Source organism: Simochromis diagramma, unplaced genomic scaffold, assembly GCF_900408965.1.
Source record: "Simochromis diagramma unplaced genomic scaffold, fSimDia1.1 OVJJ01000602.1, whole genome shotgun sequence".
Taxonomy (NCBI): Eukaryota; Metazoa; Chordata; class Actinopteri; order Cichliformes; family Cichlidae; genus Simochromis; species Simochromis diagramma.
In genome coordinates, this window is record NW_024387040.1 from 219,134 (window position 1) to 246,704 (window position 27,571).

Consider the following 27,571-nt stretch of genomic DNA (forward strand, 5'->3'; position numbering starts at 1 on the left):
ATATGAGAGTGTTTCGACAGTGTATTTTTAATCTAGTCGCCGTGGCCTTCTTAGGGTTATAAATATCGGTGAATATAAAGCGTTACAGTTCTGTGAAGCTCAGTTAACTCCATTAAATTTACTTGTCATGGACAGTCGAAACATAAAAGAGACAAATGAGGTGCATCCACACATGGAGTAACTGCTCTTCTTCTAGTGGCCACTTGAAGCAGCCTTCAAATGGAATCAGTCCCCATAGACTTCCATGTTAAAATGTTTATGGTATTAAAAATATATATATTTATACAGTCTTATCCAAAAAAAGTTGGTCTCTGTGAAGAGTTTCCCTGTTCTGAACAACTGTACAGATGATAGCTTGTGTTTTCATAACTCCCAATTGGATGCAGGATTTAGGAGCGTGGCAGCACAGACAGTATAGCCAAGCAGCTTCTACCGATACTAATTGGAGTTACTGAATCTCTGGACCACTCTGACATGTTTGTTGGTGCTTGGGAGGATTTTTAATGTAGTCTGTGCGGGACAGACCATCCGATTAGTTTTTGCTCCTTGAGTACCATCCTAGCATTTTAGTAATCTTTAACTTAATTCACTTCAATTCAGTTTTGTTTATATAGCAACAAATCGCAGCAACAGTCACATCAAGACACTTTATAATAATACAGAGAAATCATTGCGCCTTGGCTTGACCCCTATGAGCCAGCACTTGGTGACAGTGGGAAGGAAAAACATCCTTTTTGATAAAAAGAAACCAGCAGAACCAGGCTGGGGGTGATGGGACAAAACACACACTGTGGAAGAGATTGTCAATAATAGGTAAACAAAGATTAGCAGGTATGTGTACGTGTACAGTTTGTACCATTTATAACTGCTACTGTCTAATCAAGCTTGATAACGTCAGCCATATTTAGACGAGAGGGTGGAGTTCTATGTTATCAGCTAATGATAGCCAGCTTGGTTAGCAAGTTGCTATCTATTTATATCTATAAGCTGTACAGGTGCAGTGGACAGATAAAGAGACATGTTTGTTATTGCTTAGTAATGAATGATTCAAATATTAGCTTTTCACTCACTAAGACTGAAGCACAACCTTATTGGAAGGGCTGTGAGTATGCTTCGAGCCAAGGTGTGGGCTAGCAGACAGCTAGTGGCTATACCTCCATTTATTTGTGTCTACCTGTCACTTAAATCAACCTTTATATAATTTTAGTGACTGAATGATCTAAGAAGAGCATCCCTACACAGTCAATTTAATTTAGATGCTACTGAGAGAGTCCAAACCATTTTAATATCTGCTGTAAAGTTGGGCCACGTGGGGTTGGGGATTTTATAACCAGTCTCCAGTGGCCATTAAAGAAATGTCAAATAATCCGACATTTGGCATGATTTAAAAATATAATAAAATCAATTTTTAAATCTGTCCTTTGTGAGTTTATCATCCATTTCTAATTGCTACTTTTTCTGATAATAGAAAGAGGGTGTGGGGGATTTGTGACACATAAAGAGGCTTAAGGTCTTTGTCATTATTTCCAGGTGCACCTGATGAACCCCGAGAACGTACCGAAGCCGTGCTGCGCCCCCACCAAGCTGCACGCCATTTCAGTGCTCTATTTCGATGACAACTCCAACGTCATACTGAAGAAATACAAGAACATGGTGGTGCGGGCCTGCGGCTGCCACTGACAGACAGATGAAGACTGGTAGTGCTTCAGTCAAAGTTGGGTGTACGTTGACCTCAGGTAGACACCGGATTCCCGCCCAAATCTTCAACATGCAAAGGAACGTCCAGCCTGAAAGATCATTTCCGTAATTGTTAAACCTGCTAACATATCAAGTAGCAAGTATTCCCCACCACATGTGGATCATCCATAGGCAACTTCACCTTGTTCCAGTCTTGAGCCACCAAGTTGTCTACCACCCTTCCTGTTAGCTGTGGACGGGGGTCTTCTCTTCATGGGTCTGCAACTGAGTGAATGACTGTGTGTGTATGTGTGGGGGGAGGCATTTAAGCATTTAAGTTTGTATATTATGTGTTTACTGAAGTGTGTGTATGAATGCCTGAGAGGCTACTGCACCTTCTCCCTCCCTGAGAGGGTGAAACTGAACTGTCGTGGGACCAGTCAGAGTGCTGCTTTCTTTCCCGTCTTCTCTCCAACATAGAAAAAAAGAGCAAGGTGCATCAGTTCTCGCAGGAGGCTCAGATAATGAACAGCTTCCCTACAGCACATGACACTGCAGGGCTAACACCCCCGTCATATTTCCAAGTGGTGTGAATCAGCCCGACTTTCTTTTTTCTGTGCAAAATGTTGTTAACCAAAACCATCTAATACAAACTGAATGATACTTTGGAGTCAGCACACTCATATTTCCTTCCTCCCCTCTGCTGTTTTTTTTCTCGAGCCATATTTGCCTTCCCAAAAATATAATATGGACTGAACCAAAGTGACCGCAGGCTATTTTAGCAGTGGACCGCTCCAAATATCCCCCCCGACACCACCACCTCCTCTCCTCCATGTCAATATTTGCCAGGCTGGGGCTGAGCTGCGATTCACCAGGCTGGTTCAACATGATGCATGTTGTGGCTAAACTGATGTTTTTCTCCAAAGAACCGAAGAATACAGCCTTATCCCTCGGACATACCACAAATGGCCATTTCCATGTCGCTGCTCTCACAAAGTTAACAAACGCTTCCACTCCTGACAGCCCATCATGAAATAGTAGAAAAAAAAAAACATCCCGCAGAACGGTTTGTGTCAGCGTTCTGAAATTAGCCGGTTGCTTTTTCAACCCCGAGGGTGAAACTGTGTTCGGATATGGACAGGTGACAAATTAATGGAAAAACCTGAATGCTCAAACCCTGCACAGTGGGGGTATCTCGTACTATTTTTTTTTTTAAAGCATTCATTGGTGGGATCTGTTTGTTCTGTGTTAAATCTTGAAGGGAATGGCCGCTTCTAGGATAACAGCTTTGCCCTTTTCATAGAGCCTGTGGCCCTGAAGTCACCAGATCTCAACCCAGTTTGGTAGATTTTCGACCAATCAATCACCTCTTTAAGTTTTAGAGAGCTGAAGAATTAAAAATAAACGTGCATTCGAGCAGTTTTGCTGAAAAGCAGTGCCTGGTTTTTCCTTTAATTTGTCACGTGGCAACGTCTTCCCAACGGAGTATGTAACTGTGAGCTTTAAATGACATGAGTACTTTTAGAGCATATTTTAATGAAAAACTAATACCAGTAAGAATCAGAATACCTTACGTGCCTAACCAATCATACATTACAAAATATACCTCTGGTAAGCTGCTGTTTACATTTGTGATCATGTTTAGTTTTTTTTGTAAATACTTGTACATTCTCAGCTTATTTATTGCACCTTTTATTAAAAAGAAAAAAAATCACATACGTTATTAACAGAGATGCAAGAGCAAAATGAAAATGCAAAGTTATTTTTGAGAAAAATTTATTACGAAATCTCATGTTACATTTTGCCATTATTCACTCTTTTGTACAAAATCTGTGGGTTGTGCACAAACTATAACCCATGAAAAGGAAAAAAACAACAACAAAAAAAACATGACTTTGTCACTGGAGTTGCTTAGACCATGTGCTATCCATAAAAACTTTTACTGAGAAAAAACTGCTGTGTCTCAGACTGTTTGAGTACCTGGGTTTAACAATAAATGGTGCCTTGCATTCACACAACACATGCTTTCCACATAACCTGGGTCAAAGAGCATTTGCCTAACAGGTGGGTGCAGTTTACACGGCGGTTAATTGCAGAAAGGTGCACTGAAACACTGCAAGTGCTTTTTCACTAAGGCTTCACCTTCGAATCCCCCCGAAAATTATTTGTGTTGAATTTTAATGCTGCCAGTTCCTGCCCACTTCAATGATTAACTGTAATCAGAACCTCATCGTCTATTTTACTCAGGCCGATGGCTCTGGTGTCCAAAGGTCTAAATCATCCCGATACAATGTTTTCAACTTAGGCTGTCGCTTCAGTAAGAATAGATGGAAATCACGGTGAGAACGTGGATACGATGGGAGTTGAGCTCACCCTGAGCAGCAGTTCGACCTTTCAGTGCAGACGATGAGCGACCCTTCTGTGTCCAAATCCTTCTAACATAGGAAGGATAAACCTGGCCTGAAGAATACAAACATTCACGTTTTTACATCGACACCTAATAATGTTAGGGGAGACTTCACGTCAACGATGGCTTGTCCAAACAGAAGCAGTAACACAAAAGATCAGTAACAGAGCGATGGGGCAGCATGGTCCAGGCCTAACACTCCCAATGCTAGAAGTAGAAAGGGATGGTCGAGTCTCATCACTGAGACTAAAATAATCAGTCAGGATCTGGTAATCTTGATTAACAGGAAAAAAAAAAAAAAGTTGTCAGATTCAGTAAAATCACAGACTTCTCCATCAGTCTGTGTGGTTTCTTCCCTGAGAGTTAAGTCAGACAGGCCATCACTGGCATGACTATGAAGCACCCTCAACTTAACACTCTGCTTCACATTGGAGAGTCAAACTTTTACAGCCTCATGAGTGACAGTAATAGAAAACTAATGGCTTACGATTTCAAAAAAAAAAATTTCATGTACACAAATTAGCATCGGGGAAAAAAAAGGAAGTCAAATGGCAGAGACGTCCGAAACACTTCATTTAAAAAACAAACAGGTAGAAACTTTAGTGCCACTGTTTTAACATTTCTTGTATTCTTGTGAAAAGTTCTGGTTCTGAGCAGAGCTTGCAAAGTGGTTGTCGCACATATTACTTCATCTTCAGGCCCAACCAGTCGCCACGTGGTTTAAGGTTGAGCAAGAGCAATGAGAAGTACGATCACCTTCCAAACACTCTTACCGAATATGATCCTGCACTTGAATACCAAAAGATGAATGCGCCAGCCTGTCATTGGATGACTGACAGAGAGGGGGAAGAGTAGGGGTCTGGCTTTTGTAGGAGAGAGGGTGGTGTCCTATTGGCCAGATATGCAGTGTGAGCGAGTAGAGTTGTGGAGAGAGAGAGAGCGCCGACTAGCCTGTATCTACAGCTCGTCTCGTGCCTGCTTCATCACAAAGTTGTGCAGGCTCTCCAAATCCCGCCCACCGTGATGCTCATCACCCTGCTCCCCTGCTCTGAAGACGATCAAGGTGGGGTAACCGCGCACCTGGATAACATTAAAAAAACAGAATATCACCATACTGTCGTCATTGGGTAACCATGGCTTCACTCAAAGCTGAAAACGTGTGCACCAACCACCAGGACTGTTAAATCTGCTTTAGGGTTTTATTTCATAGTATCTAATTAAAATATGTAGCAGTTGTAGAATTTTATGTCTTTGATATAATCCACCACTTTAGTTTATTGCATACACTGTAACACGCTTAATCCTGCAGAAATATAAAGCTCACAGAAGGGTACGTGCGCCAGAAACAGTCTCCGAGTGCAAAGCATTCAGTGCCTGGACAGAATTTCACTTACAGAGTACTTGTTGCAGAGTGTGCGCTCAACAGTGCAGTCCACTTTAGCAATCTTGACATCAGTAAAACCAGGAAATTCCTTCTTGGAAAGATCTTCCCATGTTGGAGCGAGATTCTTACAGTGACCACACCTAGACAGCAGGATAACACAAGAGTGACATCACTCTCACTGACTGACAAATTGTGTTTCAAACACTGGCTGCCAACACTTTAAATCAGGAGTTTAATCACTTTAGTCACTAGAACAATAATTACTTCAAACATCTGCAGGTACTTAACGTATATTTGTTTAAAAATGATACACTCCAACTCATCTTACTCGTAGTAGTTTTAAACCCTCTCTTGCAGATAAAGGTTCAGCATTATTTAATACTTGAACTAATTTCTGAGGCGTCATGATTCATTTGGCATTAACAACACACAATAAAGAAAGATGTTAAACAATAATCTCACCATGGAGCGTAGAATTTGACGAAGGTGAATCCTTTGGCTACAGTCTCCTCAAAGTTGTCCTCATTCAGGACCAAAACACTGGACTACAGACAGAAAGAGGACAGGAATACAAGTTGGAATTATATGGATCTGTGTTTTTCCTCACCATGACGACATTATTGCATTATTATATTTATTATTCTGTTACTGGAGTGAGAGCTTCTGAACTGTGTGCACAGGTTATGTTCCCCAGTAATGCCCACATCATCTCATTAATAAAAGATATGCAAAATCCTGGCATAATTTAGCTGCCAGTCTCTCACCTAACTGGAATCTGAATGGGTGCCATGCTCAAAGACCTACAGTGTAACTACTGCGTGTACATGTGTTGTGTTGAACAGTTTCACTGCAACAGGAAATAACTGCTGCTCATGTGCTGCAGATTCTCAGTAATGGCATCCAGAAGAAGTGCACTGTGTGTGTAATGTAAAAAATACACAATTCAAGCCCTTTAAGAATCACAATAACTTTACAGCTACAGTGCCAGGACCCCACTGAATGCATCAACGATCACTGCAATGTGCAGCTGCTGTGTATCTAAGGTCTCTGAGCACCAGGTTCAACGGGGCACACAAATGTCCCCACTTAAAAATACAAAACAGGAAATACAAAAGAGGACACCAAAATATTATCCGAGTACAACACCTCTCTGTTGTGAACACCCACCTTTGCTTCCTCTTCAGCTGGCTCTTCAGCAGGGATCTCATTTGCCTTTGGTTCCTCCTTCTGCTCCTCCTGCTTTTCCTCCTCGGTGAGTGCAGCCTTCAGCTGGTTGTCCAAAAAGTCTTTGAAGGAGTCCAGGTCTCTCTTTCCTTTGTACTGTTCTGTCTATGACAAGAGGACAAGAAACAAGAGTTACTGTAACCAGTGTAACAATATTTTGAATATTTCTTGGATGTACGCATCAAATGTGTTATTTTTCTTTCTAGGACCTCTGAACCGAACGAGTTCCCCTCAACAGAACGCTGTTATTAAGAAAAGCAGGATGTTTTTTCAAGCCAGCTATCAAAGGCATATATAGTGTGTTTCTGAGACCATTTTGATGGACTGATTATACTCTGACTTAGAATTTTAATGCCACAGATGAAAAACATTAACCATTTTCACTGTGATAACATTGGTGGGTTTTTACTTGCCTTCACATTTGTCTCTGTAACTATTTAAGCAGCTTAGTATGAATCATCATCATCACACTGAAATGATTTAGCACATGTATGTTTGCATGTTCCACGTCTCCTAAACAAGTGGAATGAATGACACTAAAACAAATGCCTATGACACCGACTCCCAACATCTGTACAACTATTTTATACAAATTCCACAATCATACATTTTTGTACATTTGACGGTTCAACTGAGCAGCGAACGGCGACCTTACAGCTGCATGGACTTTTTAAACTTCACTGTGCTCTTGAGTAGTCGCTGATTATTGATCAAGTTATTGAAATAAGTGTAGAACATAGCAGAGCAGACGACAACAACGTGGGGATAAAAGATGAAATGTGGGAACCATCATTTCATGACACACTTCATGAAGCCACTCTATGCTGTTGCATGCTGGGGCAGCAGGTTGAGGGCGCCAACAATAAGACCAGTAACATTGTGGGGACGTAGCTGGAAGGTGATGTTGGAGAGCCGGATGTTGTCCAAGATAAGGACATTGCTGGACAAAACCTCCCACCCATTCCAAGACGTGCTGGCCAGTCACAGGAGCACATCCAGTGACCGGTTGAGATTACCCAAATGCACCACTGAACTACACTGGAAATCACTCCTGCCTGTGGATATCGCCCTGTACAATCCCTCCATCTAATGCACAGTATATAAGAAGGGCACCTCAATTTCAACTTCATCTATATTCAATGTTGTGCAATATACTGAGATATTTATATATTAGAGCTATTTTGTTATATTTTGTATTACTGAATTTAGTCTAGTTAGTTACTGTTTTGGAGCAAGTGTGACTACATAATTTCATCTGGAATTAACAAAATATTCTGATGCCCATGAGGCATCCTGGTCAGATACACAAACTACCTCAACTGGGTCCTTTCGATGAGGATCAGCAGCTCTGCTCTGATCTTCAATGACTGAACTCCTCAGCCGGTCTCTAAGGCACCATCCATTTGAACCTTTTATATTTTGATTTTCCTGACAGTTACTGTTTATTGACCTAACACCTAAGCAATGTGTGTAAGCACATGCATACACACAGAGCTAGTCCCAAACCTTTTGCATACCTTTTCTCCATTGTAGAAGAAGAGCAGTGTGGGATATCCCCTCACACCATTCTCAGAACACACCTCGTAGTGCTGAGTACAGTCCACCTAGTTCACAAATACACAAACTTGTGTTATTAAACAGGAATGTCGCAACACTGCAAACACTGGCTCTGTGGTCTGTTTTTATAACACAGTATGCAAATAGTTAACTCCTTATATGATCAACATCTGTTCTGTCACACAGGATCCTGACAGGAATCATTTAAGAGTAAATAATGTTTGCCCAAAGGGGACCTGGGACTAATTCAAGAAAGTAAACTTTCATTGTGTTGAGTGTCCATCTGTTCTGTTGTTTTAACATCTGAACCCACCTTTCCTATCTTCACATCGTCAGAGTGCTCAAAGGTGGTGGCCAGCTGTTCCCATGTTGGGGCCATGGCTTTGCAGTGACCACACCAAGGTGCAAAGAACTTGATAAAGTGGGCGCCTGAGGCAGGAAGAAAAGAAAGAAAGGTAGAACATGAAAAGCCTTGCAGCATTTGCACACCAGCTTTTAGGGAATTTATACATTTACACAAATCTACCAAAGCGAGGCTGAAGTATATTGGTCCAGAAAATGAACGTAAGAAAGCTGATTTCACTGCAAACTCAACACAACCTGCTGTAAAAGGATATACACCTCTTACAGCTCACATGAACCAATTAAAGCAACGTTTATTGCAGCCCTGTTGCCAAGATGTGAAGGTGGGGACCTATAAACACCGTTTTAAAAATACCTATGTCATATCCTGCCGATTTTCATCTCCAAACAAGAAATCATTTATTTTTTTTCCTTCAAAACCAAAACATTCAACTTCAGTGAAGCTCAAGAGCCGTAATTTCAGCAAGACAATTATCGTGAGCGGCGTTTATTTTTGCAGTTGTTGCCTCAAAGTCCAGAAACGTGAGGCGACGGGAGACGAGGGTTTTTACAGTCGGCTGGCTTTGACTACGACTAACGCTCGGGTACTCGGGTGGTGAAATGTCAGTTATGTAAATCTAGTTAATGAGGTGTTTCCATTCTCCAATGTGAGATCCAGAAACTCGGTGTGGCTGAAAACTGAAAGCAGAATCAAAAATGACGGCAACACAGACACGGCTTATCTGTTACAGCAGGATGCAGCTGCGTAAATACGCAAAGTCGCTTGGCTAATTATGTTGCCTAACTGAAGCTCTACACAGCATCTCTTTTAATGCATCTTTACCTTTGGCTATGTGGGTCTTGAAATTGAGGGCGGTGAGCTCATACATTCCCTGTTTGGGCTCTGGGGCTTTAGGAGGGTCCAGTTCACTCTCTGGTTCCTGCAAAACATTCAGCAACAAAAAGCATGAGCATCAGTTTTGCACTGGTTTGAGGACGTGATGTTATGACTGAATGAACACCAAACCACTAACCGAAGGCTCCTCTTGGAGCGTCTTCAGCATCCAGGTCTCCAGAGACTGCAGATCTCTGGGGCCCTGGTACTTCACTGCTTCCTGGTCGGGCCTAAACAACTTAAGCCTGCACATAAGACAATATATTAAACTCCATGAGACGTGGCATGGCAGATTTATAATTTAAAATCTACAGCTGGACGAGAGAGTTAAAGAAAATCTTAGCTATAACTTTACCCATAAATACAGGTATTCTGTAAATGATTATGGAGTAAACTGCTGCATTTGCAGTTACAGTGTGCATGGTGCAACATCCAAGTTTCAGCCATTAAGATAATGGCAGAATATTCCACCAAATGCATGTCAATGTGTCACTCCTCTGTCAATCAGTGATGAAAAAGACTTTTTACTTCCATGATCTAAGAGGAGTTTAAGCCTAAATGCTTCAGCTGCTGTGTTATGCTCTGTTGTGTTTCTGGAAAACTGACAAAAATGAAATACGGAGCGATTGGACATCAATAAGTGAAGCTGATGAGGCCAAGATATGAGACAGCAGCTTGTGTGAGTCTAGTACTTACGTAGGGTAGCCTCTAACGCCGTGGTCATTGGAGCAAAATTTGGTGTCCTGGACACAGTCTACTTTTACTACATACACCGGGGGGTCGTCCATGCTGTTGTATTTCTCTGCCAGCTCGTTCCACGTCGGCTGTAGCCTCTGGCAATGGCCGCACCTTGACATAAGAGAGACAAACAGGGGGGATTTAATGCATTATGGGAAACCTGAGAGTTTATATTTTCATAACAGTGTATGTGAACACTGTATTCTGGATGCAGACACAGGCACACTGCTTCAATAGTTTCTGCTTCCTGTTATTTAATAATAAAACCAACATATAGACCAATTTCCATAACATATTAGCATAATCTTCACTTTTACATAACCTCTCTCCATTAATGAAAAAATTAAACAATCACGTGTAAAAAAAAAAAAACACCTCACATAATCTCATAATCTCTGCCTTTAGCGTCGGCTCCCTGTTTACATTATGCAGTGCATGGTGACCAAATTAAACTGCAAATAATGGCATTATGAATTCTTGTTACCCGCAAAGGACCTCTAAGGGGACCGTGAACCTCAGTTTTGCAACAACTGTTATAACATCAGTCAATCAGTGCGTGCCACGTAAGCGCAGCCCTGTAACTAACTTTGAACGGTGGCTCAATAACTCCTGTTCTGTGAATAAAAGCTGTTTAACTGTCTGAGTACAGCCTTCAACTGTAAACCTTCACACTGAATATTGGCAGCTAGCGAAGTGTTAGCATAAACGACAGCGAGGACCGCGTAAAAGAAGAAAATACGTTTCATTTCGCTCAGCTGCACTTGGCTGTTTTGGCTTTGCTAGTTAGCAACTAAGCTAACATCACTCAATGAGCGAAAGGAATGAGCTAGTGCTAACTAGCCTGCGTGCTAACTAGCTTGCTTGCTAATTTGCCGGTTTGCTCCAATCCAGTATCAGAAACGCTTTTGTGTTTTCAGTAGTAATTAGAATATTAAACACATAGACAATGTACTTTTGGGGAATTTGCTTAACTCCGTGTGTAAAAAAAAAAAAAAGAAAAACTTAGCGAGCGTTTACTTACCATGGAGCGTAAAACATGACAAAGTGGGGTGCAGTGGGCACCGCCTCGTTGAACATATCCACCGTGTACGTGTGCTTGGCATGCTCATCTTCTTCTGCTTCAAGGTCGCATAAAACACCAGCAAGCAGTAACGACAAGTGAATAAAACGCAACAAAACGGGTGTGCGGTGCAGAGATGAAGCCATGGTGAATCTCGGCAGCTGAACGGTGTCCCTGCTGGTGTGAAAGGACTGACTTTCTGCGAGCACGCCCCTCTGGCAGCCTCTGACTCAAAGAATGCCAGACCTGGATGGGATGCTCCAAGATGGAGCTTACCACAGTAGCATATGGGCATCTAATCACGGTGTTGTGTAGATCTGTGGCGGCCCGCAAGCGCTTTGCAACTCTATCAGATGTGACAGGTTCAAACAAGTGCCAATTTACAAAGAAGTGTGAAAGCCTGTGAGGTATTACTGACTCCAGGGGGAGGATATGTATATTATAATAAAAGGTGTGCAAATATAATAAAATGTATATTATAATAAAAGGTGTGCAAATATAATAACAAATATAATAATATATAACAATAAGTATAACAAAGAGTTCACTATTGCCATAGAAATATATACTGAGCAGCGGTTCTCTGCGTAAAAATGCCTTGTTGATGTCAGAGATATCAGCCTTGAGCTGACAGGAAGGCAACAGTAACTCAAACAACTGCTCAACCAAAGAATGCAGAAGAGCATTTCAAAGGAATGACATGTTGAACCTTGAAGCAGATGAGCTACAGCAGCAGAAGACCACACTGGCTGTCACTCCTGTCCGCTAAGAACAGGAAACAGATTACAGTTCACACAGGCTCACCAAAGCTGGACAATAGAAGACTGGAAAATGCTGCCTGGTCTGATCACTCTCAATTTCTGCTGTAACATTTGGATGATAGGGTCAGAATTTGGTGTAAACAACATGGATCCTCTTACCTTGTAACAATGGTTGGGGGCTATTTTTGGTTTGGATCCATGGATCAAAGTATCTGAGGAATGTTTTCAGTGCTTGGATGAATCTGTACCATGAACAACTAAGGCAAAAGAGGCTCCAGTACTAGCAGGGTGTACCTAATAAGAGTGTCCAGAGAGTGTAGCTTCATTAAATCCCCATATATTTTTTTAAATTTTGGATCAACATATGCAGCACTTTATGGACTTCACTAACACTTCGACAGCAAATTTAAGATGATAAATGTGAAGTTAAATTTTTAAATGTTAGAGGAAAGTTGAAGTCATGTAGAAAAATCAAATTTGAGACATTCAGGAGAGTTTGTTCCGCCTCTGCTAGTGTAAGGAAAAGCCAAATTGGTCTATTACAAATGGTCCAGTAAGTTCGGGTTGACTGCTCCATCTTGGCCGGCAGCAGAAGTTTCCTTCACACCTGAGGCTCTCTTTCTTGAAAAGACAGGCTGCTCTCTTAATGCCCAGGGGTGTAAATCTAGAAGACATCGATGAAAAAATGAAATATTGTGAAAACAGACCACATTAAAAGTTAATATTTTTGCTTTTGCTGTTAAAAAAAAAAGCATCTCAGGTGTCAAATCGCTGCTGGTTCAGATGGCAGACAGACTGTTGGTGTTCTGCACCGATGGTCAGATATGAGTCAGAGTTGCCTCCTCCTCATCACTGGAAATTATGTTTTAAAGTGAGAACATTTTAAGCAAACATAATTACTCCAATTTTTTACACTGGTTAAATAGCTCGTCCCGTGGGGGCTGCAGCCTTGCGTAATGGCCACAGTGGATATAAATCATGCATATATTCCCACGGTGGAGGCTGCTTGCGTGTGTCTGTTCCCAGAGTAGAAAGTACCTGCTGGCTCTGTGAACTGACAGCTCTTTGGAAAGTCCTCCCATCTTTTATTATAGTCATGATTTCATGAAAACCAAATGGAGACAACCTTCATGTTAACAGTATTTCTCTTTAATCACCCCACCTCACCACACCCCCAACTTTTCATCTGGACAACAGTAAAAATGGAAAAAGGAACAAAGAGGTCACAGCATGGAAACAGACAGAGGTGTCGCCTGCGAGACAGAGCTCTTTCAGATGGTCTACTATGGGTGAAAATGATCCGGCCATGCACAGCTGAACTTAGATATAAGTTCAGGCTGAGGTGTTTATGAAGTGCTCTGTATGAGTGTGTGTGACAGTACTTTAAAATCAGCCAGTGGCAGGAGACTTTCCTGTAATTTCCCAAAACAATGATTGAACTTCCAGCTTTTAAACACCCATAATACACACACACACACACACACACACACACACACACACACACACACACACACACACACACAGGATTATTCTGTCCACAGGGAGTACATCCACTGAAAGAAGAAGCCACATACTTGTAGCCGACCTCGTTGCCCAGGAGGATTTGTACGCTGACCTCAAGACAGACATGAGGCGATCTTTCACCTCTGGCCGTAAAAAATATACTAGGCTATCTTTTTGAAGACGTGTGGGAGGTATCTTACCTTAGAAAGAGAAAACAGATAAATTCAAAGAGTCAGCAGTCTGCCGACAGCTGCATCCTTTTTGAGAGGAGACCACTGCAGGTTTGCACTTACATGACCTGAAAGCTCCGTGGCTCAAAAAGAAAGATAACTGCAGTTCCTCTTTTGGCCACTTGGGCTGGTTCCAAAAGCAAGCCTCTGTAGACCCCCACTTTAAAATGCACAACAGCAGCAGAACTAACCTATATCTATATAACAAATGTTTCCCCAGAATAAAAACAGTTTTGATTTTTCCTGTTGCCTTCTATCACACCCTGTATATATTGGCAGTGATTGAAATGCAGCAGGAGTACTGGAAGCATTGTTTTACCTCCCAAGGACACAACCTTGAAGGGGGGTAAGAAATGCATGTTGTTATCTTTTTATAGGAAAAACTTTTTGATTGCACCTTTTTTATAAAGCAGCAGTTGGCAGCAATATAGGCGAGATCCAGGTTCATAAAATGCATCAAGGTCGCAGTTTGTTTCCTGTTCTGGGAGCTTTACTTGCTTTAACTCACTGTGTAGTTAGGCTTAGGTAGCAAACACTGCTGGGTTAGCAAAATATTGTGGGTTGGGTTTAAATCTATCCCTTCACAGTAAAAGTACCCCCTGCATTTACTTGTCATGGCAAGGGATGTCTTTCCATAGACGTGAGTATCAATCTTCTCTCTGAACTTCTGGCATAAGAGCAAACAGGCAAATTACACTAAATGTCAAACTCTTTCTTAAAAGAAAGACGCTCTGCAGCCTCGTGTGCTACTGATTGGGCGCACACAGCAAGCTGCCATCCTAAACGCTTTCATGTTTCCTGTTAGTCTCTTATGATTGCTCCGATCAGATTCTTTCTGTGAGTTAGTCTGCTGTACTAACACCAAGGTGTTGGCAGAATGAGAACTCCCACCCACTAAAGTTTATTTGAGCTGTTTTATCAAAATATGGCCTTGACCCACAGCTCTCGCTTGCTCTTGCTTACGTCCCAGCTGTTGCTAACTCAGTGAAACGCAAATGCCTCTATGGTTAATTTAAAGTAAAAAATGATATATGAGGTTATTTTCCTTGACTTGTACACATGATAAATAACCTCTATGTGCAGGTTGGACTCTCCCAAAGGGGCTTCTATTGTTACCAGGGCAAGCCAGCAACCACACATCACTATTTAATCTCAACATGTCATATAGCCGTGGTAAATATGACCAAATTAGCGCCGACATATTTTACATTTATCCCGCTGTAGTGGAGGCCACATACTTGCGGGTGTCTGCTGGTTACCCATTGTTGATTGCTAGGCACCTTGCCAGGCCAGCCATAGTGTGGTGTAATGGGAAAAAGAAAGATGAATAGACTCTGGGGACCCAAGGACACTCTGTTTATTCTCTTAATTTGCCTGAAGTTGGTGGCTGAGAGTGAAAGAGTCAGCAGGTGGTGAACGGGGTGAAAAGTGACCGAAAGAAGCTGCATGTGTGAACTTAAAGTTGTTTATGCCACAGTTACGTTTTGTCCCAGCCCCAAAGTTTAACGAGCGAGAAAGAACTCAAGGCAGGGGATTTGAGACTTTTCTACACCAAAGGAAAATCAGTTTTTAAATACAGGCTGGTCAGGCACAGGCCTTAGAGAGGACACCAGATTCTTTTCCTGTCATAATCGCAGTCTTTGTCTCAGGCTTGCTTGTAGATAAAAGTCAGCATGGTGAAATGATGATCAATATATCCTATAAACTACAAACACACTACTGGTCCTGATTTCTAAACACCTTTTACCTTCAGAACTGCCTTAATTATTTGCAGAGATTCAAAGTAGTGCTGAAAACATCCCAAAAGTAATCTGCTGGATTGAGATTGAATGACTTGTGAGTACAGTGAACTCACTGTGATGTTCAAGAAACCAGTTTGAGATGATTTGAGCTTGGTCCTTTGGTAAATAGTACACTGTGGTCATAAAGGGATGGACATGGTCAGCAACAATACGCAGGCAAGCTGTGGTGTTTAAATGAAGCTCATTTGGTACCAAGAGGCCCAAAGTGGGCCAAGAAAAAAATCCCTCACACTGTTACACCACTTGCAGCCTGAACTACTGATACAAGGCATGATGGATCCATGCCTTCATGTGGTTTATACTAAATTTTGACTCTACTGTCCAAATGTTGCAGCAGAAATGGAGATTTATCAGACCAGACAACGTTTTCCATACCTGTTCTTAGCTGACAGGAAGGGCACCAAGTGTAGTGTAGCCCATCTACTTTGTAGATTTAATGTCTCTTGCATTCAGAGACGCTCTTCTGCATACCTTGTTGTTGGAGTTTCTTTTTCCTACCTATTGGCTCAGAGCACCAGTCTGGCACCAACAACCATGCCACATTCAAAGTCACTTAAATCACCTTTCTTCCTCCTAATGCTCAGTGTGAACTTCACAGGTAGTCTTGACCATGTTTACATGCCTCAATGCAGTGGCGTACTGCCATGCGATTGGCCGACTGGACATTTGTGTTAACGAGCAGTTGAATCCAGTGATGTGGTCGGCGAGTGCATACTGTCTTTCTGTTCCAAACTGGGGTCTGCTTTTCACCAGTGCCAAGGGAAACACTGAGAAACCCTTTAAGACGACTTTCTGGAACATTTCAGAGTCTATTTCTGACCAAATCTAATTCTGTCATATAAACATATGGGAATTACCTCTCTGGACACTCACTCTTTCTGTAAAAATGCTTAAAGCATTGTCTTCCCACTACTGAACCTGATGCAATCCAAAGCCAGAAGTGTTTCCATTAGGAAGACTGAGACTCATGGCTGTATTATATCCGGGACACAGGATGTTACCAACAGAGGGGAACCAATGTCATTTGCAGACAGCTTATGCTTAAACCCATGCCGCACGCACCTGTGCTGGAAAAGAAAACAGTTGGGAAAGGGCTTTCCCACATGATTGGCGGACTTCCAGTAAAAAACAAAAAAAGATTAAAGTTGGAAATCAGAAAGCACCTTGACTTTTCATCTGGGTGGCTGAAAAGGGGGCGAGGAGGACATAAGAGAAGGTCAGAGGTGAACAAAAGAAAGAAAGCAAAGAAAATGGAAAGAAAGAAATCGCATAAAAGGATAGAGGAGGCTGAGAGGCTGTGGTGGTTGTGGATTGCCATGACAACGCCCTCTCTATGCAAAGTGTTTTTATGTTCTGCTGCTCTCTGCTGGATCCAGGCGGATGACTAAAGGCGTGCCAGGCCTCATGAGGAATCTACAGCCTGGAAATACTATCGTTTGCCTGTGACCTTACAGGGCTAGCTGTTTTCTCTCTTTTGGAAACTCCACACAGAAGCTGTGCACAGGTTGGATACTGACTGCAAATCACTGCTGCTTTCCAAAAAAAGAAACAATCACAGGGCAAAACAAACCAAAAGCAAGAAGAGCCAAAATGTCACTGCTAAAATGTCTTTGCTAAGATTTTGTTTTGTTTTTGTTTTGACGGACAAAAGGATTTTTCAAGCAAATCTCATTAAAATGAATCTACATAAAAACTGCCACATGAAGTTTGAATTAATATAACCAATAGCAATAAAACAATAAACAGGAGCTCATTTCACCTTAACAATAGCATGATGTGGAGCTGCACAGCTATCACAAAATGATATAGGAACAAACCAATAAATTAATTCATTGAGAAAAGCCAAGAACACAAAGTGGACTACTGTAAACATCTTCTTATGACCAGTCAAAGTTGAGGAAAAGATTCACCTGAACTCAACCAACTTCAACTGATTCCTTCGCTACAGCCCTTTTTATTGTCAGCAAGCAATCATTCATGAATATGCAATTACAAATACACGTGACATTCTTAAGCAGGCATCTCTGAACAACATCAGTGTCTGTGTGTGTGTGTTTCCAGCCATACTATACATAGACACACGACCTTTCAATGAACCTAAACTTATGCAGACAAGCAGAAGTAAGCATCTTGCTAAACTATAAGAACAGGAACCTGCAATAGGTCAATGTCTCAAATACATATTTAAAGGTGTGACCTCTCGAACCTTTAAGAAAACATAACAGTCTGGTTTCAAAAGCTTTAATAGAATTATAACGTCGCGACTGCTTCCTCTCATCTCATGGTACACAAGTGCACACAGAATCAGACCTAATAAGGATATGATTTTTATCAGCATACAAATGAATATATATTTCTAAGCATAAATGACAATCTTAAATTATTAATTCTGACATAGATGATCCAGTATATCACCTGAACAACAGCCGCTTCTAATGTCTGGACAATTGGACGGGTTACTATGAATTATGTTGATCCTTTAAAACTTTTATTTCTCTAAAGTTCTGGGTTACTGCAAAACAACAGCTACCTCATTTAGCAATTGTTAGGAAGACAACATGCTACGCTATTGTGGTGAGCGATACACAGCTAAACATCTAACTGTTACCTATGACATCATAAGTAGTCTGATCAATCATATTTATTATGGCTCAGAATAGAGACACTGCATGTCTTTGTCCTCTCTTCCTCCCCTCACACCCAACCAGTTGAAGCAGATGGCCCCGCCCCTCCCTGAGTCTAGTTCTGCTAGAGGTTTCTTCCTGTTAAAAGAGAGTTTTTCCTTCCCTCTGTCACCAAAGTGCTTGCTCATAGGGGTCATATGATTGTTGGGTTTTTCTTTGTATTAATGTAGGGTCTTTACCTTAAAATATTAAGCGTCTTGAAGCAACTGTTGTTATGATTTGGCAATATATAAATAAAACTCCTCAAGTACATCCATTGAAAATTTGTGAGGACTTGTCCTTTTGTAGTCTTCTAAATATGAATTTTATATTAGAGAAAGGATGGAGATCTGACTCTGGGTACCTTATTGTAAAATTTGAATCTCTGCATGTGTGCAATGCACAGACACATGACCAGCATTCTTGCTTTCTGTCAGATTTTGCCATTAACATGCTTCAAAATCACCTGCCCCGTAAACATGATCAGTCCCTACGCAGTCATAAAGGGAGGAGTTAGACAGAGTAAACCTAGACTAAACCTAACAAAAACTCGGCATTTCCAATTCCGTGTAAATGCTGCTAATTTTGCCCACACCGATCGTAATACAGTTGTAGTTTGGACTGTTGCTTTTTCCTAGCTTGGATTAATTTGCAAAAGTGTCTGAACTGATGAAAGAACCTACACTGCTCCACACTTTTATGAATATTTATACCTGTCACATGAGGTGAGACATCGCAGGTGATGACGGGACCAAACCCGACTAGGAGGCTGCCTTTTACAGACACTTCTTGGTTCACAGCCTTTCTGTAAAGGCCCCGCTTCCTTCTGGTAAAGCCATCAGGATATACTGACCAGGGAGTGAGGGAGTTGAGGTGCAGCAGAGAAAAAAGAAACAGAAGAGAGCAAGGAATATGAGAGGAGAAAAGAAAACTGGGATTTATGGACATCCTAGACATCTTAGCGGTTCAGTTAGTCGATCAGCGTGACCAACGATGCTTCTGGAAACCCGTTTTTGCGTGTTTTATGTCCAGTTAATCAATAATTCTCATTATCAAAATAATATTTTAGCATAAACAAAAACAGTCTTTTGTGAAGCATACACATACATCCAAAGTGTCCTTGAGCAAGATACTGAATTACTACCTGCTCCATATGTGCTTTGTGGCTGGACCAAGCGTTTGAAGCAGAAAATGGGGCTTCCTTTGAAGGATCAGAAGAAAGCGACACATGATTTGATTCCAAGAGAAGAAAAGTGGCTGTTGTTACATGTGTGGTGTGCGCAGGTATCATTGACAACTTACAAACCAAGAAGCTGCCAGGAAGGCTTAAAGTTACAGGGAAAGTAGACTGATACTTCAGCAGACAGTATTTCATATGAGGCGAGCCATAAATGTCATCAATAACCAGAGAGGCTACAGTTTGCCTCAGCAAAAGCCGTATATAAAGACTGTCTGTGGTTTTATTCTCTTTGGACATGCTGCAAGACACTTTAAGAGCTCCTGCGTCCCCTCCTTCATTGCATCAAGGTTTGTTTTTATTTTTCCCCACTTTAAAAAAAAAAATTACAGATGCTGTCACCCACTTACTTGTACTACTGCTTGCTCTCATGGAAAATGTAAAAGGGGCCCAGCCTTTGAGGTCAGGCTGTCATTGCCAGTGAGAGGTGGCCAAGTCACAAAACAGATGTTTACTGTTTTTCTAGAGATGATTTGTTCTCTGCTCAGTGTTGACTCAGGTCCAGCTATAACCTCGGTCACCTTAATAGAGTGCTGAGTTAGAGTGGGAAGACAGGGTTGCAATGGCTGAACCAGGTGATGATGTTACACTGTAAATGTGGAGCTGTATGCACATAAATTCCATGGGAACTTCATGAAAGTTATGATTTTGACAGGTGAGCGGATTTGTCCATAACTCAAGCAAATGCGCAATAAAAATGATTGGATGAAACGCACGTAGGAAAGTTGTGTCTGCGCGCTCCTGGATGTGTCACCCTGCATAAGCAGCGAGTATGAATGACTTTTAGGAAGCCTTGGTGTATTTCTGCGTGTGTGTCAGCGCAGCATGTGCTTTGATGCGTCTGCAGAGGTAGTCATGGACCGGGTAAAGTTCCCTCCACAGAAGCCATTAAGCAGTGCCTCTGCTGGAATAATGTGTTTGACTTGGCTGTAGCAAAGCAGCAGGTGCTGGGACGACCGGCTTGGAGCTCCTGCTCCCCTTCCTGCTTTGATCTTCAGGCCAGGGACCAGTCTTCCCTTCTTGGTGACTTTCCCTTCCATCTTTTGTCTGTCTTCCTGTTGCTTCCCCTTTGTTCCTCCCTCTTCTGTGTCATTCTCATTATCTCTGCCCTTGTTTGCTTTGTCTCTGTTGTAGGGTTTAAATGTTGCTCTTTAACCTTTATGTTTTCTTTCTTTAAGCCAGGTTTCTAGTTGCTAACAATTACATTTTTCAGATTTAGTAGGCAGGGCTCTCAAAAGATGGTTGGTGTAACTGTTGTCTCACGTTAAAAAGAAAAAGAAAAAAGGGCTTCTTTTTTGTTCTTGATCGGAGTGACATGAGAAGTGTGATCTTGTGTCTCTTGTGTTATCTCTACATTATAACATTAAGCTATGGCCAGCAGGCAGTAGCCCATGTTTAGTTTAATGTTATCAGTAGGGGTGCAACGATACTCGTATCGATATTGAACCGTTCGATACAATGCTTTTGGTTCGGTACGCATATGTATCGAACAATACAACATTTGTAATTTATTTTATCAACTTTCCTTCTGACGATGCTGTCTGTGTTGAGCGCTCAGTGAATCTGCGTTCGACTACTCCGCCTAGGCTGCACTGTCGAGCGCAGATCCACTGAGCGTTCAACACAGACAGCATCTTCAGAAGGAAGAACGCAGGGCAAGCTAGCGAGACAGAAGTTAAGCTCCCCTTGCAACATGGCAAATTGAACCTCCCCCACCCTCATTCAGATCTGGCGTTTGGAATTATTTTGGTTTTCATGTGATGTATGACCCTGAAGGTAAGCACGTCATGGACTAAAGTAAAACAGTATGTTGGATGTGCCACGCAATGCTCAATTACATGGGTGGGAACTAGTGTGTTAGCGCAGTTAGCTCGTTAACGTGTTGGCCGTCTAGCCCCACGCAGGGGTAGCTCGTTAACAGAGATTTGCCGTGTTGTGGCGTTAATGTCATTTCAACGAGATTAACGCTGACAGCACTAGTGGGAACACAACGAATATGACTGCACATTTACACCGACATCATCCTAGTGCAAAGACAAGTGGAAGCAGACAAAAACAACAAGCATGCATGCTACAAACTTTACCCGAGTCATTTAAGACAGCCGTTAGCACATGATTCTCCTTATGGGGACCTGATATGTTTAATATTGTGGCGAGCTCAGACAAGGAGGAGACGGAGGTGTCGTTTGGTCTTGCTTCCCGTGAGCTAGCCAGGGAGCACAGCCGTTTATTGACATCTGCAGAAGAACACTGCCGCTAGGTAACTGCTCAGCGCGGCAACCGCACAGCAACAACAACACACAGAGCGCCCTCTGACCCCGGAAGGACACACCGTCGCAGCGAGAGGGCGTCACCCGTCACTATGGCAACATAAACAAAACATAACTGTACAAACAGAACCCCGAACAGCCCTGACCCGCTACATAGCCCCCACCTAAGGGGTCAGTCGTCCCCGACGACCCCATTGCCCCACACAAAGTCCTGCAAATGTCCAGGTGCCTTCTTTTGGCGCACCGGCTGGTCACGACCGGCGGGGGGAAAGTCACTCGGGTCAGAACATGGGGTGCCACCATCATCCCACTTCTGACACCAATGTGGCGAGCTCAGACAAGGAGGAGACGGAGGTGTCGTTTGGTCTTGCTTCCCGTGAGCTAGCCAGGGAGCACAGCTGTTTATTGACATCTGCAGAAGAACACTGCCGCTAGCTAACTGCTCAGCGCGGCAACCGCACAGCAACAACAACAACACACAGGGCGCCCTCTGACCCTGGAAGGACACACCGTCGCAGCGAGAGGGCGTCACCCGTCACTATGGCAACATAAACAAAACATAACTGTGCAAACAGAACCCCGAACAGCCCTGACCCGCTACAATATGCTGCTGAGAATATAGCCCAGAAGAAGCGTATAGTATAGCTTTTATTTTGGAAAGAGCCATTTCTCTGTAATAAACTCTCTTTTCCAAAGATGAGTGATTCCTCAATCAGATACAGGGCTCGCAAAATCGCTAGCCCGACGTCCTGGGGCTAGCGATTTTTCCAGTCGGGCTACCAAAATCTATCTCTGCCCTGCCCGTCGGGCTATTGTAGGAAGGAAAAATATATGTCAATGCTTTTGCATTCTTTCGGAAATGTAGCTGGGTAATTATGTCATTGGCATCGGTGAGCCACTGTCAATATGTGACATATTGAAATCGCGTTTGAATTTGCGCTTGTTTTTTGCTTTCACTTTGCAATCGCGCGAACTGTGTATAGAGAGCGACAGCACTGATTGGTGAGTGATGATAATTTGCGCACCAATTCCTCTGACATCGTCTTATCAATCGTTAGCTTACTATGCAAACATGACAAGTGAAATCTCCCGCAGCAAGCTTAAACATATGAGAGGTTGATCGCGCAGAGAATCGCTGACCGTTATGTGTGTGTGTGTGTAAAAGCAGCAGGATATATATTTTAGTTCTGCTGAGCCAAATAAGACAGGTCAGGGTGAAGAAGTGACAGCCAAAGAAAAGCTTACCACAAAACGGAAAAGTTATGACAAATCAGACTATAAGGCAAAAGAAAGTGCAGCTTTATGGTTTCATGGACAAAAGAATTTCTGTGGCTGCAATATGACGAGCTATATAACCGGGGCTGCACATAAGTGGTCCGCAGGTGCGCATTCGCTGTCAAAAAAAAAAAAAAAACGCGCACAAGATATGAAGTTGCAACGCGTGTTTGCATACATAAGATTTTCTGGAGGAGGACAGACATTTGTTTAAAACTCTTAAAGATGTCGAAGAAGCTCCTTTAAGCAATTACTTTGGTGTTACTCTACCTCCAAAGAAATGTCAGAAGGAGTCCGAACCACAAAAGAAGCGCGTATTCTCGGAAAAGTGGTTGCAGGAAGTGAGCTGGCTTCAAACAAACGATGAACGCACAGAGATGTGGTGTGAAATGTGCCGTGAAAATCCCACTCTAGCGGACAAAAACAGTGCTTTTTATATGGACGCAAACGCGCGTTGCAACTTCTTATCTGGTGCGCGTCTTTTATTTTGACAGCGAATGCGCACCTGCGGACCACTTATGTGCACCCGTGTAAATAACATAATGTTCTGCCGGGTGTGTTGTTGGTTTTCTCTCGATTCCTGAGTCGACAAGCGCCTTTGTTACTGGGACCAGTCATTTTAAGAAAGGCCCCCATTAGAACCCATGAGAAATGCAAGAAATGCATTATTGCTCAGTCTGCAATATCTTTCCCAGAACAAACACCAATTGCAAATAACATACTAAAAATAAACCTGAAAAATCTGTTTAGAACAGCGTACTATGTTGCAAAGAGTGAACTACCACTGGCAAAATTTAGCAGTCTTTGCAAACTTCAAAAAGCAAATGGCCTAGATCTTGATTCCACTTGTCTCTTACCCGTGACTTCAGCGGAAATTTCAAATTCAGGATCTGACACAGACTGATTCATGTCCTACACAGTTCTTACAAGTTCATAGAAATTTCTGTTCAATTAGAACCAAGTATTTGAGTTGATGATTGTAATTTTTATACAATGTTGTAATTTGTTTTTCAACAATTTTTTGATTAATGTTTTGTTTCCTTTACAATATTATACTTTAATGTATAATATTGTAAAGGAAACAAAACAGGAAACAAAACATCAATCAAAAAATTGCTCTCTTTTTTATTTGGGCTAATTACATTTATTTTGGGCTACCAAAAACTGAAGAGTCCCTGCCCGAAGGGCTACCAGGGATTTTGAAATTTTGAGAGCCCTGAGATATATTTATTTTTTTAATTACTTTTGTTTCAGCAACATTAAATTTAAAAACTGTACTTTTGAGTTAAAATATATATTTATAATTTTAATAAATGACAAATTAAAAAGGCATGAACATTTTTTTTGTATCGAAAAAATATCGAACCGTGACACCAAAGTATCGAACCGAACCGAACCGTGAATTTTGTGTATCGTTGCACCCCTAGTTATCAGCAACTCTAAACAACCACATATATGCAAGTGACTTCTTGGCGACTTTTACAAGTGACAGGAAACTTTGCATTGTAACTTTATGGTTGCTAAGGAAACCTAGAGGTGCTACTTTTAGATTGTAAAAGATGGATGTAGCTATTATGTTGCTACACATTTGTTTTGGAGCCTTGAGTTTGTTATTCTGGTAAACATTTGTGGAGTGTCAATTGCTATTAGCAGAATTATTATTGACAATTATTAATTAGCTTTGTTAGCATATAGTTAATGAATGGATCCTGTCATATCCTTAATTTATGTCCACATATAATGTGATTTGCTCCTTTCACATCTCTTTTTACCTGACAACTGGTCACTAGTGGACATTCCACGCCCCAGTGTACGTAAACCGGTAAAGTATTTACTACTCTATTATATATCAGCCACAAGGAGTGGTGTCCCATCAAAAGGACAAGCAAGGCAAGCAGTGCTTCCCCAGCTACATCTAAACATAGACATCAACTAAGTGAAAGTGGTCTCTGTTCTTTCACCTCAAACAGTGTTTTGTTGTAAAGTTTCTTGCTTGTTTCACATCTAGCCTTTACTTTACTGCTTTCAGAAGATGTTTTGTGTGTCTGTGCCCTATTAGACTATATGGGTGCATCACAGCTACCTGCTAATTAAGGTTAAGTGACATACAAATAAAAGCTGTGGCCTACCAGGCTGTTATAGGTGAAATGTGGAAAATAAATTAGAGACAGAAAAAACAGTTTTGGGTTTGTTTGTTTCTTCGGTTTTTGTAATCTGGTTCCTTTTTCAGCCATAAATACGAAGCTAACAACTTGCTAATTTTAGCTTTAAATTTAATGTGAAGACGAAAAATAACTATTTGCAAGGAAGCATTTTTTTTTTTTTATCACACTTAATGTCCAACTACCCCTTTAAGGTAATGCCTACACTTCACCAAAAATGCTTGTGTTGTAAAGCCAAACTTTCTTCCACTTGTGTATTTCCTCCTGGTTACTCTCTTACTGCGAGTCAAATAGTGCTAAATCCAGACTTTTTCTTATAATATATGACTAAACGTGTGTATTTGAATAAACGACAGCACCACACTGAGAAATAACAAGATGTCATGACACTTAAAGTTTAACACAGGCATGCAGGAGATGAGTCATAATTTCAGCTCTAGAGCTTCCTCTCCATTTCTCTGTCTTTCTGTCCCAGCCTCAAGGTAAAGCCATTATGCTTGAAAAGAAGAAGCACCAAAAGGTAGCCCACTTTGGAGGAACAGAGGAGGGAAACCATGAAAAGCAAAGCCCAGGGCTTTCTGGGGGCCTCGAGAAAGAGAGAGTTGCCTTTATTGAAGAAGCCCACTCCCATGCATTCCTCTGCCAAGAGCCCTGGCCTCCCTGGAGAAAGCCAGGATGAGAGGCTGAACTCATATACAGATGGGGGTTTGTGGGCTGGAGCTGCTCCAAACACACACTGACGCACAAAAAATAATGCACCTTGTTCCTCTGTCTCCTGCCTCACTCATTGTTCTGTCAGTCAGGATGGTTTTAATACTGTGATCCACAGCAGGGAATCTCTATTTCGTGAATGGGCAACACACATGCAGGGTTTGTAAAGCAAAGCTGATTGATTTATTGGTTTCGGAGGGCTGAAGTAGGTGGAATATTAGATCCTCCTTGGGGATCTCATTGTGGGTTAGTGAAAGCAAAAGCCCTGGTTTAAAAAAACAACAACACAGGAGAGAATTTCCACTTTCTTGAGTCCAGTTTCACCAAACTCACAATGGGAGAAACGTTGCTGTTGTGAAATGTTTTCAGCTCGGGGAGCTTTGAAGGGGTTGAGAGCCTTGTGTATATTGGAAGAAAGGAGTAGTCCTCTGACATTCACAGATAATTTCAGTTTTCAAGTTGGGGTGTCTGTCATAACACTTTAAGGACATACTGGCAGTGGAAAAAGCATCTAACAGCTTTAGTTCGTCCATTTCTCTCAGCGGTTTGACGCTATGCTGGCAATCCAGTTTGGCTGATCCGTAAAACTTGTGGTTGCAATCTGGAGACCACATGTTGTGTCTTTTCACTGAGAAAGGTTTCTGATTTCATGTACTATTTAAACTTTTACAGCTATATCATTTTTTTTTACTGTACGTCTATTATTGATGAAAATGAAAATTCAGGCAAGCCTGGGGATATGGCTTAAGTTCACACAAAGGCAGGAATGCAGTACACTGAGCACCGATACAGACTAACAACACATTATTTTCATTGTTTTTGTTTTACTGGTGTATTTTTAGTGTTTCTGTTAGGCCAATCACTGCAGAGAACTCCACCCACTGCACCGGGGCCTTGAATCTTCTTTTATATTTCCCTTTCTGTTCCATAACTTATTTCCTTAAATCAATACCCAGACAATGAGTTATAAATTACCAATCAAGGACTGGGAGAAAAGGAGAAAATGTGTTCTCATGACCAGTGGGTTCGATTTAAATCATAACCTTTATTTCACAACGTCAAAACAGGAACATTTACGGGAGGAAAGATGTAAGTCTAGACTTGAATGAGCTGGCAATAGGTCAGCAATGGAGACAGGTGAACAGACGGAAACAGGATTACTTCAGATAGGGCCCACTAAATCTTCATTGTATTTTTAAAAGTGGGTATAGAAAGTGTTTTGATATTAATATTAAAGTATCTGACCACATATGTGAAAGCGATGAACCAGAAATGAATGCTGAACTACAACACTTTGCATTATTATTTCTATAGTATTTCTTTGGAATCATAGACTGTATATAAAAGATGGAAATGTTTGAAAAGCAAAGCCAGTGTGGAACTATAGGAAAACAGCTTTCTGACTACCTCTCTAAATGCTTTCATGTTAAATTTATGGGTTCAGTCATGGTTTGTGTCATGCTGGATAAAATATTAGGTTAACCCTTAACCCAAATTTAACATACACCATGCAAGTCCAGGTCTAGAAAGCTCAAGAGTGCGTCTGTTTGTGTAGTCCAAGAGAGATAAGATCAGGAAAATACCTGCTTGGTACAGAAAACAGGGAAAAGTCAAAGCCACTCAGGAGGTATGTTGTTGGCATTGAAGCCAGACATTCCTCAAAGGTTCAAGAA

At 41.7% G+C, this 27,571-nt stretch overlaps 2 protein-coding genes across 3 annotated transcripts in view; one reads left to right on the forward strand and one right to left on the reverse strand.

Moving 5' to 3' along the window:
- The window catches only part of bmp6 (bone morphogenetic protein 6), a 49,474-nt gene extending 45,089 nt beyond the window's left edge, over window positions 1-4,385 (forward strand). Inside the window, exon 8 of one of the 2 annotated variants that reach the window (XM_040044465.1) lies at window positions 1,531-1,680. In XM_040044465.1, the coding sequence (XP_039900399.1) occupies window positions 1,531-1,680 (150 nt within the window). Of the gene's footprint in view, window positions 1-1,530 lie in introns of both variants that reach the window. The other variant, XM_040044464.1, reaches the window with a different exon arrangement.
- On the reverse strand, window positions 3,437-11,548 carry txndc5 (thioredoxin domain containing 5). The gene is made up of 10 exons (XM_040044466.1): window positions 11,246-11,548; window positions 10,183-10,335; window positions 9,626-9,731; window positions 9,436-9,532; window positions 8,563-8,678; window positions 8,210-8,296; window positions 6,636-6,797; window positions 5,931-6,013; window positions 5,479-5,608; window positions 3,437-5,164 (listed from the first exon to the last, which is right to left on the reverse strand). Exons 1-10 carry the CDS (start codon window positions 11,428-11,430, stop codon window positions 5,042-5,044), a joined length of 1,242 nt encoding a protein of 413 aa, XP_039900400.1. The 5' UTR covers window positions 11,431-11,548; the 3' UTR covers window positions 3,437-5,041.
- Window positions 11,549-27,571: the final 16,023 nt, after the last annotated feature.

Excerpts from the sequence above, each read along its gene's own strand:
- txndc5 (XM_040044466.1), bottom strand. The coding sequence starts at position 11,430 with ATGGCTTCATCTCTGCACCGCACACCCGTTTTGTTGCGTTTTATTCAC. Across the intron at positions 8,297-8,562 it reads ACGATGTGAAGATAGGAAAG|GTGGACTGTACTCAGCACTA; the intron begins GTGGGTTCAGAT and ends TTTGTGAACTAG. Across the intron at positions 5,609-5,930 it reads GTCAAATTCTACGCTCCATG|GTGTGGTCACTGTAAGAATC; the intron begins GTGAGATTATTG and ends CCTGCTGTCTAG.